The sequence below is a fragment of the Oncorhynchus nerka genome, linkage group LG16, assembly GCF_034236695.1.
Source record: "Oncorhynchus nerka isolate Pitt River linkage group LG16, Oner_Uvic_2.0, whole genome shotgun sequence".
NCBI lineage: Eukaryota > Metazoa > Chordata > Actinopteri > Salmoniformes > Salmonidae > Oncorhynchus > Oncorhynchus nerka.
This window is the reverse complement of record NC_088411.1, coordinates 3,405,056-3,417,703: the sequence shown is the minus strand read 5'-3', so window position 1 is coordinate 3,417,703 and position 12,648 is coordinate 3,405,056. Positions and strand designations below refer to the sequence as shown.

The 12,648-nt window shown below is 42.9% G+C and overlaps 1 protein-coding gene across 6 annotated transcripts in view; it reads right to left on the bottom strand.

Annotated features, from left to right (window-relative positions):
- LOC115143919 (retinoic acid receptor alpha-like) overlaps positions 1-12,648 on the bottom strand; it is a 354,975-nt gene that overhangs the window by 2,225 nt on the left and 340,102 nt on the right. For all 6 annotated transcript variants that reach the window (XM_065002359.1, XM_065002360.1, XM_029684389.2 and 3 more), the window contains 3 exons: positions 12,144-12,304; positions 2,315-2,491; positions 1,731-1,935 (listed from right to left, as the gene is read on the bottom strand). In XM_065002359.1, coding sequence (XP_064858431.1) covers positions 1,731-1,935; positions 2,315-2,491; positions 12,144-12,304 — 543 coding nt within the window. The remainder of the gene's footprint in view (positions 1-1,730; positions 1,936-2,314; positions 2,492-12,143; positions 12,305-12,648) is intronic.

Below are 12,648 nucleotides of genomic sequence, written 5' to 3'. Positions count from 1 at the left end.
AATCGAATCATCCGCCGTATCTGCGGTGAAAGGTGGCAGAGATGGAGCGATGTCTATGACCCCTCTGTGGATAGCTGAGACTGAACGGTTTGTCCTACACACTAATATGACCCCTCTGTGGACAGCTGAGACTGAACGGTTTGAACTACACACTAATATGACCCCTCTGTGGACAGCTGAGACTGAACGGTTTGGCCTACACACTAATATGACCCCTCTGTGGACAGCTGAGACTGAACGGTTTGGCCTACACACTAATATGACCCCTCTGTGGACAGCTGAGACTGAACGGTTTGGCCTAAACACTAATATGACCCCTCTGTGGACAGCTGAGACTGAACGGTTTGGCCTACACACTAATATGACCCCTCTGTGGACAGCTGAGACTGAACGGTTTGGCCTACACACTAATATGACCCCTCTGTGGACAGCTGAGCCTGAACGGTTTGGCCTACACACTAATATGACCCCTCTGTGGACAGCTGAGACTGAACGGTTTGGCCTACACACTAATATGACCCCTCTGTGGATAGCTGAGACTGAACGGTTTGGCCTACACACTAATATGACCCCTCTGTGGACAGCTGAGACTGAACGGTTTGTCCTACACACTAATATGACCCCTCTGTGGACAGCTGAGACTGAACGGTTTGGCCTACACACTAATATGACCCCTCTGTGGACAGCTGAGACTGAACGGTTTGGCCTACACACTAATATGACCCCTCTGTGGACAGCTGAGCCTGAACGGTTTGGCCTACACACTAATATGACCCCTCTGTGGACAGCTGAGACTGAACGGTTTGGCCTACACACTAATATGACCCCTCTGTGGATAGCTGAGACTGAACGGTTTGGCCTACACACTAATATGACCCCTCTGTGGACAGCTGAGACTGAACGGTTTGTCCTACACACTAATATGACCCCTCTGTGGACAGCTGAGACTGAACGGTTTGGCCTACACACTAATATGACCCCTCTGTGGACAGCTGAGCCTGAACGGTTTGGCCTACACACTAATATGACCCCTCTGTGGACAGCTGAGACACACATTAGGACACCCCCAGCCTCACAAGACTCGTCTGCAGGTCCCCTGGGACCAGTTTAAAAAATGGGAGATCGTTTAGTGCCTATAATAAGGGGATGAATACATGTCATAATTTCCTGATCTTTCTTATATCTCTCAGATATTGGACAGACACTTCAGAACTAACTTTCTTTACATTCATTTGTTGGACCATCTATTGTTGCATGTAGTGAATCTGTTATTCAATGTGTTTCTATTGGATAATAGCAGTAATGCCAAATTCAATGTTTCATCAAATAATAATAATAATCCTATATTTCTTTAAATTCTAAATCAAATAGATAAATGATCCTTGGTATGACCATCTTAAAACAACTCCATATGTTAGCTTGGAACCCCCTCGGCTTAGACTCTAGAGGTTTAAACCACTAAATGGTTCTCAAGATACAGCACTAGCCTACATTCCTAGTTTTGGGCCGGTCCAATGTGTGAATGCTGGAATACGATAGTGTTAGTGGCCTATAATGAGAAGAGATGTGACCAGACCTATTTGTTTAAGATGGAGAAACCTTCACAGCCAAATGAAGATGAGGCAGATTAACCCCTACCCTACCTGGACACAATGTCATTATCAGCTTCAATCACTGTGTATGGGTGCGTGTGTGTATGCAGTAGTATAGGGTCCAAACAGCCGCAGTACCTCCACACAGAAGACAGATGGCGCTGAGCAGCCCCGTCTCAGCATCATCCATCTCCAGGGGGAGGAGCTGGTTGGCGAAGGCGAACACCAGGTCGGTGAGCGGTCCGAAGCCGGCATTGTGCATCTGGGTGCGGTTTAGCGTCAGGCCATCAGAGAACGTCATGGTGTCCTGCTCCGGTGTGTAGCGCGTGCAGATCCGCAGAATCTGAAGGAGCACGTCAACAAATCCAATGTGTGGGCCAATCATGCAATAGCACAGGGATGAATCGATAAGTAGCTGACACGTCAGCAATGCTATGATCAGATGTTATATAATAACAGTGGTCACCACTCACTTATCCTGGGCCTGAACGACTAGATGGTGTGCAGGTTTTTACACCACCCCAGCACTAATACATTAGTTTCAACTAATTAAGGTGATATGGTGTTTTAATGCTGGAACAAATGCCTGTAGTCCCCCCTCAGATGGACCAGGACCAGTGTTGGTGAGCGACTCAAACCTGACCCTGAAGAGCGATCTGAGATGGTGCGCAAGAATTTGTTCCAGACCACCATTAGCAGAGTGAACCAAAGGCGGTCCTTACCAGTATGTCCAGACAGGCGGCCTTGAGCAAGGTGATCTGGTCAGCGATGGTGAGGGTGGTGAAGCCAGGAAGCTGCTTGGCGAACTCCACCGTCTTGATGATACACTTGGTGGACAGCTCACTGAACTTGTCCCACAGGTCCACGTCCAGAGCTACACGCCTCTCCGAGCTGTTACTCTGAACGAGAGAGAGGGACTAGTTAGAGTTTGAGTGCTAACAAGTCTTTATTGGACGAAGTGCTACATTCAAGGCTCCACACCGACATGTTTTACAAAACAAATCAAATACATGTACTCTGGATATGAGAATAAAAGGTAGCAGCACCAATAAGGTTCTGAAGCAATACTTCAAAAACACTTTGAAGAATCATTCGGTCAGCTTTTTACTGCAGTGGGCTAAATCAGGATCACACAGAGTGTTTCTTTGTAGTCTTAAACAAAATAATACAATGCCTTTGGAAAGTATTCAGACCACTTAACATTTTGTTACGTTACAGCCTTATTCTAAAATGGATTAAATAAAACATGTCATCAATCTACACACAATACCCCATAATTACAAAGCGAAAACAAAGAAATACCTTATTTATTTAAGTATTGCTTTGCTATGAGACTCAAAATTGAGCTCAGGTGCATCCCGTTTCCATTGATCATCCTTGAGATGTTTCAACAACTTGATTGGAGTCCACCTGTGGTAAATTAAATTGATTGGACAATGATTTGGAAAGGCACACACCTGTCTATATAAGGGCCCACAGTTGACAGTGCATGTCAGAGCAAAAACCAAGCCCTGAGGTTGAAGGAATTGTCCATAGCGCTCAGAGACAGGATTGTGTCGAGGCACAGATCTGGGGAAGGGTACCAAAAAATGTCTGCAGCATTGAAGGCCTCCAAGAACACAGTGGCCCCCATCATTCTTAAATGGAAGAAGTTTATAACCACCAAGACTCTTCCTAGAGCTGGCCGCCCGGCCAAACTGAGCAATCGGGGGAGAAGGGCCTTGGTCAGGTAGGTGACCAAGAAGTCGATGGTCACTCTGACAGAGCTCCAGAGTTCCTCTGTGGAGATGGGAGAACCTTCCAGAAGGACAACCATCTCAGCAGTACTCTACAAAATCAGGCATTTATGGTAGAGTTGCCAGACAGAAGCCACTCCTCAGTAAAAGGCACGACAGCCCACTTGGAGTTTACCAAAAGGTACCTAAAGACTCTCAGACCATGAGAAACAAGATTCTCTGGTCTGATGAAACTAAAAATTGAACTCTTTTTCCTGAATGCAAAGTGACACGTCTGGAGGAAACCTGGCACCATCTCTACGGTGAAGCATGGTGGTGGAAGCATCATGCTGTGGGGATGTTTTCAACGGCAGGGACTGGGAGACTAGTCAGGATCGAGGGAAAGATGAAGAGAGAAAAGTACAGAGAGATCCTTGATGAAAACCTGCTCCAGAGCGCTCAGGACCTGAGACTGCGGCGAAGGTTCACCTTCCAACAGGACAACGACGCTAAGCACACAGACAAGACAATGCAGGAATGGCTTTGGGACAAGTCTCTGAGCGTCCTTGAGTGGCCCAGCTATAGTCCGGACATGAACCGGATTGAGCATCTTGGGCGGGACCTGAAAATAGCTGCGCAGCAACGCTCCCCATCCAACCTGACAGAGCTTGAGAGGATCTGCAGAGAAGAATGGGAGAAACTCCCCAAATACAGGTGTGCCAAGCTTGTAGCATCATACCCAAGAAGACTCAAGGGTGTAATCACTGCCAAAGGTGCTTCAAAAGAGTACTGAGTAAAGGGTATGAATACTTACCGTTGAAGTCGGAAGTTTACATACACCTTAGCCAAATACATTTAACTCAAGTTTTTCACAATTCCTGACATTTAATCCTAGTAAAAATTCCCTGTCTTAGGTCAGTTAGGATCACCACTTTATTTTAAGAATATGAAATGTCAGAAAAATAGTAGAGAGACTAATATATTTCAACTTCTACCTTTGTTTTCTTTCATCACATTCCCAGTGGGTCAGAAGTTAGTATCTGGTAGCATTGCCTATAAATTGTTTAACTTGGGTCAAACATTTCGGGTAGCCTTCCGCAAGCGTCCCACAATTTTGGCCTATTCCTCCTGACTGAGCTGGTGTCACTGAGTCAGTTTGTAGGCCTCCTTGCTCGCACATGCTTTTTCAGTCCTGCCAACAAATTTTCTATAGAATTGAGGTCAGGGCTTTGTGATGGCCACTCCAATACCTTGATGTTGTTGTCCTTAAGCCACAACTTCGGAAGTATGCTTGGGGTCAATGTCCATTTGGAAGACCCATTTGCGACCAAGCTTTAACTTCCTGACTGATGTCTTGAGATGTTGCTTCAATATATCCACCTAATTTTCCTACCTCATGAAGCCATCTATTTTGTGAAGTGCACCACTCCCTCCTGCAGCAAAGCACCCCCACAACATGATGCTGCCACCCCCATGCTTCACGGTTGGAATGGTGATCTTCTGCTGGCAAGCCTCCCCTTTTTACCTCCAAACATAACGATGGTCATTACGGTCAAACAGTTCTATATTTGTTTCATCAGACCAGAGGACATTTCTCCACAAAGTACGATCTTTGTCCCCATGTGCAGTTGCAAACCATAGTCTGGCTTTTTTATGGTGGTTTTGGAGCAGTGGCTTCTTCCTTTCTGTGCGGCCAGGATATGTCGATATAGGACTCGTTTTACTGTGGATAGGGATACTTTTGTACTTGTTTACTCCAGCATCTTCAAATCAAATCAAAGTTTATTTGTCACGTGCGCCGAATACAACAGGTGAAATGCTTACTTACAGGCTCTAACCCACATATGTCAGAGTCAAGGCCCGCGGGCCACATCCGGCCCGCAAGAAGGTTTTTTACGGCCCCTGGGATGATCTTGATTTATTATTAGAACCGGCCCGCAGCAAGCCGGCAGCCCGCAGATCTTTTACACGCACCAATACTACATTTCCCACAATGCAAAGGTGACGCACCGAGCAGTAGGCTGCTTCATTTCAATATTTATTGGCACAGCAGTCGTCAGCATCACAGTAAAATTAACTTTCAGATACCCATCAAAAATGGCAAAACGGAAGGTGGATACTGAGAACCGGGGGTTTCAAACAAGGTGGGAGTCGGAGTATATGTTCACGAAGGTAGCTGGAAAACCTGTGTGTCTTCTGTGTGGAGAAAGTGTGGCGGTACTGAAAGAGTATAATCTGAGACGACATTATGAAACGAAACACGCGGACAAAAACAAGAATATGGACATGGAACAAAGGCTACAAAAGGCAGAGGAATTAAAACGAGGCCTCAAATCTCGACAGGCTCTGTTCAAAAAAGCCAAATCACAAGGCCAGGCTGCTGTCAAGGCCAGTTTTATTTTGGCAGAAGAGATCGCTAAATCAGCCCGGCCATTTACGGAGGGGGATTTCATCAAAAACTGCATGATTAAAGTTTGTGACGAAGTTTGCCCAGAAAAAAGGCAACTCTTTTTAAATGTGAGTCTGAGCAGAAACACCATTGCCGAGAGAGTAGACCAGTTGTCCATCAATCTAAAAGAGCAGCTTGTGAAAAAGGGAAAAGATTTTATTGCATATTCCTTGGCTGTGGATGAGAGCACCGACATTTCTGACATTGCCCAGTTGTCAATTTTCATCCGCGGAGTGGACTCCAACCTAAGCGTGACAGAGGAGTTTTTGGCTTTACGTCCTATGCATGGCACAACTACGGGGCATGATTTGTATGAAGAGGTGTCAAGATGTGTAAATGAGATGGAGCTGCCTTGGGAAAAACTCGTGGGTTTGACAACCGACGGAGCACCTGCGATGTGTGGACACAGGAGCGGACTGGTGGCGAAGATACGGGAAAAGATGCAAGAGGAAAACGCGACAGGTGAGCTGACAGCTTATCATTGTATCATACACCAGGAAGCATTGTGCGGTAAAGCCTTGAAAATGGAGCATGTAATGAGCATCATCACGCGCACAGTTAACTTTATCAGAGCCAAAGGTTTGAATCACCGCCAGTTCAAGGCATTTCTGACGGAGTTAGAAACGGAGCATGGTGATTTGCCTTATCACACAGAGGTGCGATGGCTAAGCCAGGGAAAGGTGCTTCAAAGATGTTTCGAGCTTCGTGAGGAGATTTGTCTGTTCTTGGACAGCAAAGGGAAAGACACAACACAACTCCGAGACGAAATGTTTCTGTGTGAAATGGCTTTTCTGTGTGACATTACGAGTCATCTGAATGCAATAAACTTGCAGCTGCAGGGTCGGGATCGTGTCATCTCTGATATGTACAGTACAGTGAAGGCATTTAAAACCAAACTGACTCTGTGGGAGACGCAGATGCGGAAAGAAAATTTGAGCCACTTTCCCAGCTGCCAGACCATGAAAGAGAAGCTCTCTACCAGTGCGTTCCCGAGCACACAGTTGGCTGATAAAATAGGTATGCTTGCCGCTGACTTTCGACGCCGATTTGCTGACTTTGAAGCACAAAAAAGCAGGTTGGAACTGCTCGGTAACCCATTTGCTGTTGACGTGGAAAGCTCACCACCAAACCTCCAAATGGAGTTGATTGACCTCCAATGCAATGATGCACTGAGGGCAAAATATGCGGCAGTGGGTGCTGCGGAGTTCGCCCGTTTCCTCCCCGGCACAATGCCCCAGCTGCGCATCCAGGCTGCTCAAACGTTGTCTATGTTTGGCAGCACATACCTGTGTGAACAACTGTTTTCTTTGATGAACCTGAACAAAACATCACACAGAAGTCGACTTACTGCTGAACACCTCCACTCAATTCTGAGGATTTCTTCAGCTCAGAGCCTTACCCCGAACATTGATGAACTTGTGGAAAAGATGGGACACCACCAAGTATCACCTCAACCTCAAACAAGTGAACATTACTGTGCAATCACATATTTAGAGTTTTTACTCAGTTCAAGTTTAAAAGTTAAAATTTAATATTTGTTTTCACTGCATGTTACTTCTCCTTAAACAAAGTGTTGTTTTTGATTAATAGATTTTTGCACTTTATTTTTTTGTATTTCAATCCAATTATATTTTTAAAATATTTCAGTTGAGTGGATGATAGAAAATTGCTATTATTGTTTTTTCTTTGAAGTAAATTTAGCCCACTTTTGCTAAAATAGAAAATATAGTCTACTGATGGTGCCTTGAATACCGGTTTCTTTCATTTAATGTTCATGTTATGGGGATATTTATATAAAGGAAATTTGTCTTTTGTGTCTGTTGAAAATTAAAGATTACTGACAGAGCCATAAGAAAATATTGCTTTATTTATCTGATCATATTGTAATATATTTGTTAGGTTTTCAGTAGGTTCAATTAGGTTCACTAGACTATATGCGTCATTTAAAATTTTTTCAATGAACATTCGAACAGTCCGGCCCTCGTCTTGTAGCTGATTTTTTTATTTGGCCCTCCGTCCATTTGACTTTGACACCCCTGCCTAACCATTGGTGCGGAAAAAAAGGTATGTGTGTTTGTGTGTGTAGGTAAGTAAAGAAATAAAACAACAGTAAAAAGACATTTGAAAAAAAGAGTAGCAAGGCTATATACAGACAACGGTAAATCAGGCTTATTGAGGTAGTATGTACATGTAGGTATCGTTAAAGTGACTATGCATATATGATGAACAGAGAGTAGCAGTAGCGTAAAAAGAGGGGTTGGCGGGTGGTGGGTGGTGGGACACAATGCAGATAGCCCGGTTAGCCAATGTGCGGGAGCACTGTTTGGTCGGGCCAATTTAGGTAGTATGTACATGAATGTATAGTTAAAGTGACTATACATGTGATAAACAGAGAGTAGCAGCAGCGTAAAAGAGGGGGGGGGCACACAATGCAAATAGTCCAGGTAGCCATTTGATTACCTGTTCAGGAGTTTTATGGCTTGGGGGTAAAAACTGTTGAGAAGCCTTTTTGTCCTAGACTTGGCACTCCGGTACTGCTTGCCATGCGGTAGTAGAGAGAACAGTCTATGACTGCGGAGGCTGGGGTCGTTGGCAATTTTTAGGGCCTTCCTCTGACACCGCCTGGTGTAGAGGTCCTGGATGGCAGGCAGCTTTGCCCCAGTGATGTACTGGGCCGTACGCACTACCCTCTGAAGTGCCTTGCGGTCGGAGGCCGAGCAATTGCCGTACCAGGCTGTGATGCAACCCATGCTCTTGATGTTGCAGCTGTAGGTCCTTTGCTGTTGTTCTTGGATTGATTTGCATTTTTTGCACCAAAGTACGTTCATCTCTAGGAGACAGAACGCATCTCCTTCCTGAGCAGTATGACGGCTGTGTGGTCCCATGGTGTTTATACTTGCATACTATTGTTTGTACAGGTGAACATGGTACCTTCAGGCATTCGGAAATTGCTCACAAGGATGAACCAGACTTGTGGAGGTCTATAATGTTTTTTCTGAGGTCTTGGCTGATTTCTTTTGGTTTTCCCATGATGTCAAGCAAAGAGGCACTGAATTTGAAGGTAGGCCTTGAAATACATCCACAGGTACACCTTCAATTGACTCAAATTATGTCAATTAGCCAATCAGAAGCTTCTAAAGCCATGACATATTGTCTGGAATTTTCCAAGCTGTTTAAAGGCACAGTCAACTTAATTTGTGTAACATTCTGACCCACTGGAATTGTGATACAGTGAATTATAAGTGAAATAATCTGTCTGTAAACAATTGTTGGAAAAATGATACAGCCCGACAGGATTAAGTCACCGCCTGGTACGGCAACTGCTCCGCCCACAACCGTAAGGCTCTCCAGAGGGTAGTGAGGTCTGCACAACGCATCACCGGGGTAAACTACCTGCCCTCCAGGACACCTACACCACCCGATGTCACAGGAAGGCCATAAAGATCATCAAGGACAACAACCACCCGAGTCACTGCCTGTTCACCCCGCTATCATCCAGAAGGCGAGGTCAGTACAGGTGCATCAAAGCAGGGGCCGAGAGACTGAAAAACAGCTTCTATCTCAAGGCCATCAGACTGTTAACCTCTTCAACCTACAACGTGCCCGTTGTAAGCGCAATATTTTGTCACGAAAAGATGCTCGACTATGCATATAATTGGCAGCTTTGGAAAGAAAACACTGACGTTTTCAAAACTGCAAAGATATTATCTGTGAGTGCCACATAACTCATGCTACAGGCGAAACAAAGATGAAACCTCAATCAGGAAATGAGCAGAATTTTTGAGGCTCCGTTTCCCATCGTCTCCTTATATGGCTGTGAATGTGTGATGAATGAACCTAAGCTCTCTGCCGTTCGTCCAAGATGTCTGCAGCATTGTGACGTATTTCTAGGCATATCATTGGAAGATTGGCCATAAAAGAGAGGGGTCCGCCCGGTGTCCTGTGTCGAAATTATTGCGTAATCTCTAGGTCCATGCTCGTTCCATTTCTTCAGAAGAGAAAGTCAACTGCCACGATGGATTTATCGTCGATAGATATGTGAAAAACACCTTGAGGACTGATTCTAAACATCGGTTTGCCATGTTTCTGTCGATATTATAGAGTTAATTTGGAAAAAGTTCGCGTTTTAATGACTTAATTTTCGTTTTTTTTCTTACCCAAACGTGATGGAGAAAACGGAGCGATTTGTCAACACAAATAATCTTTTTGTAAAAACTGAACATTTGCAATCTAACAGAGTCTACTCATTGAAAACATCTGAAGTTCTTCAAAGGTAAATGATTTTATTTGAATGTTTTTCTGTTTTTTGTGAAAATGTTGCTTGCTGAATGTCAGGCATAATACTATGCTAGGCTATCAATAGTGTTACACAAATGCTTGTTTTGCAATGGTTGAGAAGCATATTTTTGAAAATCTGAGATGACAGTGTTGTTAACAAAAGGCTAAGCTTGAGAGCAAATAGATTTATTTCATTTCATTTGCGATTTTCATGAATAGTTAACGTTGCGTTATGCTAATGAGCTTGTGGATAGATTTACACAATCCTGGATACAGGTTTCTTTCGTAGCTAAACGTGACGCAGAAAACGGAGCGATTTGTCCTAAACAAATAATATTTTTGTAAAAACGGAACATTTGCTATCTAACTGAGAGTCTCCTCATTGAAAACATCTGAAGTTCTTCAAAGGTAAATGATTTTATTTGAATGTTTTTCTGTTTTTTGTGAAAATGTTGCTTGCTGAATGTCAGGCAAAATACTATGCTAGGCTATCAATAGTGTTACACAAATGCTTGTTTTGCAATGGTTGAGAAGCATATTTTTGAAAATCTGAGATGACAGTGTTGTTAACAAAAGGTAAGCTTGAGAGCAAATAGATTTATTTCATTTAATTTGCGATTTTCATGAATAGTTAACGTTGTGTTATGCTAATGAGCTTGTGGATAGATTTACACAATCCTTGATACAGGTTTCTTTCGTTGCTAAACGTGACGCAGAAAACGGAGCGATTTGTCCTAAACAAATCATATTTTTGTAAAAACTGAACATTTGCTATCTAACTGAGAGTCTCCTCATTGAAAACATCTGAAGTTCTTCAAAGGTAAATTATTTTATTTGAATGTTTTTCTGGTTTTTGTGAAAATGTTGCCTGCTGAATGCAAACGCTAAATGCTACGCTAGCTATCAATACTCTTACACAAATGCTTGTTTTGCTATGGTTGAGAAGCATATTTTGAAAATCTGAGATGACAGTGTTGTTAACAAAAATCTAAGCTTGAGAGCTAGCATTTGATTTAATTTCATTTGCGATTTTCATGAATAGTTAACGTTGCGTTATGGTAATGAGCTTGAGGCTGTATTCACGATCCCGGATCCGAGATGGCTCGTCGCAACAGGTTAACCAGCCACCACTAACATTGAGTGGCTGCTGCCAACACACTGACTCAACTCCAGCCACTTTAATAATGGGAATTGTGGTAAAATATATCACTAGCCACATTAAACAATGATACTTAATATAATGTTTACATACCCTACATTATTCATCTCATATGTATATACTGTACTCTATATAATCTAGTGCATCTTTATGTAATACATGTATAACTAGCCACTTTAAACTACGCTACTTAATATAATGTTTACATACCCTACATTACTCATCTCCTATGTACATACTGTACTCGATACCATCTACTGCATCTTGCCTATGCCGTTCTGTACCATCACTCATTCATATATCTTTATGTACATATTCTTTATCCCTTTACACTTGTGTGTGTATAAGGTAGTAGTTTTGGAATTGTTAGGTTAGATTACTCGTTGGTTATTACTGCATTGTCGGAACTAGAAGCACAAGCATTTAGCTACACTCGCATTAACATCTGCTAACCATGTGTATGTGACAAATACATTTGATATGATTTGATTTTGATTTGATTAATAACAAGACATTTGTGGAGTGGTTGAAAAACGAGTTTTAATGACTCCAACCTAAGTGTATGTAAACTTCCGACTTCAATTGTATGTGAATGTGATATTTCAGTTTATTTTTTTAAACTTTTGCAAAAATGTTTAAAAAAAAAAGACAAAAAAAGACACTTGTATCATATATAGAGTATCAGATATAGAGTTGAAATGTATTCCATTTTGAGTTTGCATGCCAATATTACACTTTATATATATAACAGAAGACTGAAATAACAAAACCGTTTGACATAGAAAGACTTTTATGAATCATGAAAAATATTAATAACATTCCACCCATGAGGCCACTAGGTCATTAGACTGCAGGAAAGGGCTACGATATCAAACAACAGATGAGTGAATTCGCTGCACTGGTTTGTCTATAAGATTGTGTATGTGCAAACACAGTATTGTGGTGCTCACCGTAGTGTATTTGCCCAGCTGGCAGAGCGAAGGGAAGGTCTCCTTATGCGCCTTGCTGACCCTGTTGATCATCTGCTCCGTCTCAATGCTCAGCACGTAGCTCTCTGTGCTCTCCTGCTTCTTCTCATCCTTCTTCTTCTTGTTCCGGTCGTTCCTCACCGCTGAAGAGAGAGAAGGAAGAGAAGCAGGGTTTAGATACAGGGCGGATATTTAGTAGTGGAATGTAGAAGTTAAATAAAAAATGAAAAGGTTTGTTGAAAAGGGTGCTTTACAAACAGTCTAGGAAGGATACTGCATTTCCCGCCTAAACTAGAAAGGAAAGTGAAATTAAACTGTTGGTGAAGCAACCAGGACTTCACTTGTGTTGGGGGGAACAAATCGTGGAACATTATTCAAATTGTGTGGGTATCTAAACCGAAACCAAGAGGGGACTGAGATATAAACTAGAGGTAGCAAAAGGGCAAGTGCAGGAGGTAGTGTAGGTAGGCTAGCTAGCAGGACAGGT